The following is a 5,088-nucleotide window of genomic DNA, read 5'->3' on the forward strand; positions in this document are numbered from 1 at the left end:
TGTGTCGCGCCGTGCTGTGCCGCGCCGTGCCACGCCATGCTGTGTCGCGCCGTGCCGTGCCGTGCCGCGCCGTGCTGTGTCGCGCCGTGCTGTGCCGCGCCGTGCCACGCCATGCTGTGTCGCGCCGTGCCGTGCCGTGCCGCGCCGTGCTGTGTCGCGCCGTGCTGTGTCGCGCCGTGCCACGCCATGCTGTGTCGCGCCGTGCTGTGTCGCGCCGTGCTGTGTCACGCCGTGCTGTGTCACGCAATCACATCTGCAGGTACTACAGCTGTACTACTAGGCAGGCCTACATTCACGGCTGTGCGGGCGAATCTCTAGCGGTGTTATTAATGCAGGTGTAGCATTTGTATAATATTGGTACTGAGTAAACGTCGACACTTCATGTATATGTGACATATAATACAGTTTTTTATAATACAATATTCTAAAAGCTATATAACAGTATTATGTTTGCTTATGTATGGTGTAGGTTAGATTTACTGTCTCCAAGCTGTAAAGTAACCAAAAAACACACAAAAATAAAATTCATTTTATTCGAGAGGGAAATTCTTTTCATTTCATTTAAATAGAGTCATTTCATCAATGTTGGCACATTTTATTTTAAATTTCTTTAAAACAAATTTGTTTTCGATAATCAATTATTCTTTTCCATAATCGACCGCTTAGTCGGTTGCTGCAAACGACTGACTTTCATAATAATAATAACATAATATAATAATAAAGTACTGAATATACTAAATCTCCTTAGTGATGAATCGTTGTCGCACAGCCGGAGAGTCAAATTGAACGTATACACGTGATGTTGTTGCTGCGATTGTAGCGTTATTACATTACAACATTAGCAATCAATCTTCTGTTATAAACATTCCCCGTGCTACGAATCACGTGCCGCAGATATCGAATTAAATGGTTGCCAAGTCTAATCGGAAGCGACGTGTAATTAAGTCGTCGCTTAACGAGGCGTCTTATTCCAGTCACGAGTGGTATCTAATTAAGTAAGACGAAGCATCTAGTTTCACGGGCGCCCGATATCTAATTTGATTACGAAGCTTTTCCGGAGCCAGTCGAGAGCGACGTTCTAATTGAGTAATTAATTATTGGTACGTATTATTAGAACGAGGCACAGGAGATTATGTTTGAAAACGAATTTCACAATATGGTAATAGCAGGACATGAAATTAGCCAAAATATGAACAGGCCCACCAAAAATTGTAAACAGACTTAATTTTGTTCAATTTATTCCATTATTAATAAAAGTATTAGCTTTGTGTTTATTAGACATACTCATAGTATTTCAGTATTTCATTGTTACCAGTGGAGTTCTACTTGTTTGACAGGAATTGCTGGAACATGATTTACTGCTTAGTAGTCACTAAGTAAAAACTAATCTGGTAACTGGAAATTGGTAAATATTGTTGATATAAAGGCAAGATAGGCAAAATTTTGAATATGCCTAGTGGACTGATTATATGGGGGGTTGAACCGGCGGCCGCCGACAAAATAGTGCTAATTTCGCGCACTGGATAGCATGGCCCTTACAAAATTCGCCCTCTCCATGCTAGTAAATTTCAACGTTATGACTGCGCGCATGCACGCACGTGAGTAGATCAACGTTCACACTCATCCCAGGAACAGATATCCGTGTACATAACGAGTCAACGACGCACGGTGCCACAACTCATCACTAACATCTTCTACTACTTACTTTATATACTACTACATACTTTTACTACTACACGTCACATTGTGACATTGTGGTTTAGTCGAGGTCACCCGCGCGATTCTCGGATTTGACATATAGCAGGAATTGAATGTCTATTTGACATATATCCTGAGTCGCACCGATGACTCACATATCAGCGCGATGCCGCCGCCGCCGCGCCCGTAACAATGTCAGCATCCCCGGCGTCTGTTATCGCGTCACCGTGATCGTTACTTGCTTGCAGGGTGCGGGAGCTGGATGACCCTTGACCCTCCCGACGCTGCGTTCATGCGCGCGCCACGGTTTGGTCATTCCGCCGTCGCGCACAACGGTAGCGTGTACATATTCGGTGGTTTCAACAGCGTGATGATGAACGATATGCTAGTGTACAGTCCAGGTAAGAGTCGTAGTTAACGACGTATATATACATGTGATGTAGATGTTGGTGTACAGTCCAGGTAAGAGTCGTAGTTAACGACGTATATATACATGTGATGTAGATGTTGGTGTACAGTCCAGGTAAGAGTCGTAGTTAACGACGTATATATACATGTGATGTAGATGTTGGTGTACAGTCCAGGTAAGAGTCGTAGTTAACGACGTATATATACATGTGATGTAGATGTTGGTGTACAGTCCAGGTAAGAGTCGTAGTTAACGACGTATATATACATGTGATGTAGATGTTGGTGTACAGTCCAGGTGAGAGTCGTAGTTAACGACGTATATATACATGTGATGTAGATGTTGGTGTACAGTCCAGGTGAGGGTGACATATGATAACATATGTAAACGTACATATATATATATATATATCAGGAGTAGATAATCGGGAAGGAGTGTGACTTCAATAAACAAGGGAAATTCGTCATTTACTAGCCTTAAGCTAAAGTCACATCAAGCTCCCGGACCGGGCCGGACGCTGCCGGACTGATCCGGGGAGAGATCCTTGTTGGGTCCTGGACGGTCCGGCCCGGTCCGGGGTGGTCCTTGATGGTCTGGCGCATTCCGGGATATCGCCCCGGATGTTTTAAACTGTTTAAAATTGCCGGGGTGATCCGGGATGGTCCGGGAAGTTTTCACCATCCGGGGTGGTCCTGGACGGTCCGTGGCGCGTCCGTGGTAGGTCCTGGACAGTCCGTAGTGCCACCGTGTTGAACCGGGCCCATCCGTGGCCATCCGTCAAGCCGGACCCAACACGGATGGGAGCACGGATGGGCCAGGACGGGGCCGGACCAGGCCGGATCAGGTCCGTGGCGGTCCGAGGCAGTCCGGGGCGGTCCGGGGCGGTCCGTAGTGACTCCGTGCTGGGGCCGGCTTCATCCGGGCTCAATCCAGGATGGTCCGTGGCGCTGCCGTGCTGGTCCGGCCCGATCCGGCCCGATGATGCTTTTTTCGACCCGGATCGCCACGGATTATAAATTTTACGGTCCGGGGAGATCCCGCCCCATCCGCGGTAATCCGTGGACAGTCCGGCCCCAGTGTGACTTTAGCTTTAGAATACCTACGATTTACTACGCGTAACTCAACCAACTTGAGCTCAAATCGTACACAGTACATTCACCTAGCATCGTGCGAAATCGTTTCCTCGTATACACCCGCAATCCGGAGATACAGACTAAAACGTACGACACAATTATCCATTCTTTGGCCATCAATCTGAACGTATTGCCTGCCGAGCTTGCAAACGAAAGGCAGCTACTAACACCTGGAGTAAATCGTAGATATTCTAAGGCTTTTTTCCTTGTTTATTGAAGTCACACTCCTTCCCTATTATCTACTCCTGATATATATATATATATATATTTCATGGTGCATATCTCATCTACATCACATCACATTTATATATTGTTAATTATATGTATATAATATAGAAAGTCAACTCAGGCAGAGCTAGTGTCAAGGTCAAGGTCATCATGGCAAGAGTCACGTATTATGACCTGGTGGGTCACAGTTGGTTTGATACCAAGATTGGCATTGATAATCATTGATAATCATTGATAATCATTGATAATCATTGATAATCATTGATAATCATTGATAATCATCGATTTACATTTTAAAACACTGTGTTAGTAACTAGACGGTAAAGAACTAACGCAGACACTCGTTGAGTCGTGGTTGAAATTCTGTTCTAACAGTATGAAAAATGTATGTAATTGGGTGAGACTGATATTTCTGCGGCAGTGTAACTGCTAACATCGGTGTGTTTCTGCTACTCTGTAGGTGACTGCAGCCTGAATGAGGATGAAGAAAGCTGCAGGACGGCACGGGTGGGTGTGAAATGTGTCTGGGTCGGCGGCAAATGTCGTTATCTATCACAAGTACAGCAACTACCGGACAGCGCATGCCCCAAGCCAGGTGCGTTTACCTCTGTCGGTGGGTAGGTGGGTGTGTGTGTGCGTGCGTGCGTGCGTGCGTGCGTGCGTGCGTGCGTGCGTGCGTGCGGGCGTGTATGTGAGTGTGCGTGCGTGCGTGCGGGCGTGTATGTGAGTGTGCGTGCGTGCGTGTGTGTTTGTGCGTGTATGCGCGTTTGTATGTGCGTGCATGCATGCACTTTGCGTGTGTCTTATTGTATGGGTGAGTAAAATCTGTAAATGTACATGTGTGTATATGTAAACATGTGATAATAATAAAAATAATATAATAAAAAGTGTGTAACCCAAGTAAAAGAACTGTGTCATCGAACCTTCATTAATTTAGAGCACCCTTGTGTTTGTGGAGACGTAACACATGGAGAGCATGACTTATAATTTATCGATGTCAGATGATAACAGTTTTCCGAGCACACAAGGTTACAAACCATTGAATACTAAAGAATAACAAAAAACAAGCAAACGCTAAATTTAGCTGCAATAGTTTTCGTTTTCCATTTCCAATCCATTTGCATTTCCAGCACTTACATAAATATGTGTTAAGAGGAGAGTTTACAATTTCTTGCGAGGGACAAGGGGACAAAATGACTCGCCTCGAATTTCCAGTTCATGAGTGATTGTGCAGAGCAGCCAGTATGCAGTGGTGTTTACACTACATTCTGCTCAAGTTCTCAAGTTTAACTATTGTGATAGTATAACATCAGGAGCGTATATAATATAGTCTATATCGTACGCTCCTGATAACATCTATGACGATAATCAGCGCTAATACTCTTCTATTCTTTTTGCCGCCCCCGCAGCAGCGAACCACGAGGCTAAGTGCATGAGTCTACAGACGTGTCCCGGGTGTCTGGAGAACAGCTACGGATGCGCGTGGTGCGCCGGCATGTGCTACCCCGCAGGCATCTGCGCTAACTCATCCATCACGGCGGTGAGTCATCGTCATCGTCGTCGCCACGGCGACGGCCCTCGTCTCTCGATCGCGTTGACGTGTGTAGCGTTGTTGGGAGT

The 5,088-nt window shown here is 45.8% G+C and overlaps 1 protein-coding gene across 1 annotated transcript in view; it reads left to right on the top strand.

The window, feature by feature from the left end:
• LOC106815424 (attractin-like protein 1) overlaps positions 1–5,088 on the top strand; it is a 16,135-nt gene that overhangs the window by 1,250 nt on the left and 9,797 nt on the right. The window contains exons 2-4 of the mRNA XM_014819883.1: positions 1,947–2,099; positions 3,929–4,063; positions 4,878–5,008. Coding sequence (XP_014675369.1) covers positions 1,947–2,099; positions 3,929–4,063; positions 4,878–5,008 — 419 coding nt within the window. The remainder of the gene's footprint in view (positions 1–1,946; positions 2,100–3,928; positions 4,064–4,877; positions 5,009–5,088) is intronic.

Source organism: Priapulus caudatus, unplaced genomic scaffold (assembly GCF_000485595.1).
Source record: "Priapulus caudatus unplaced genomic scaffold, Priapulus_caudatus-5.0.1 Scaffold1110, whole genome shotgun sequence".
Lineage (NCBI taxonomy): Eukaryota > Metazoa > Priapulida > Priapulimorpha > Priapulimorphida > Priapulidae > Priapulus > Priapulus caudatus.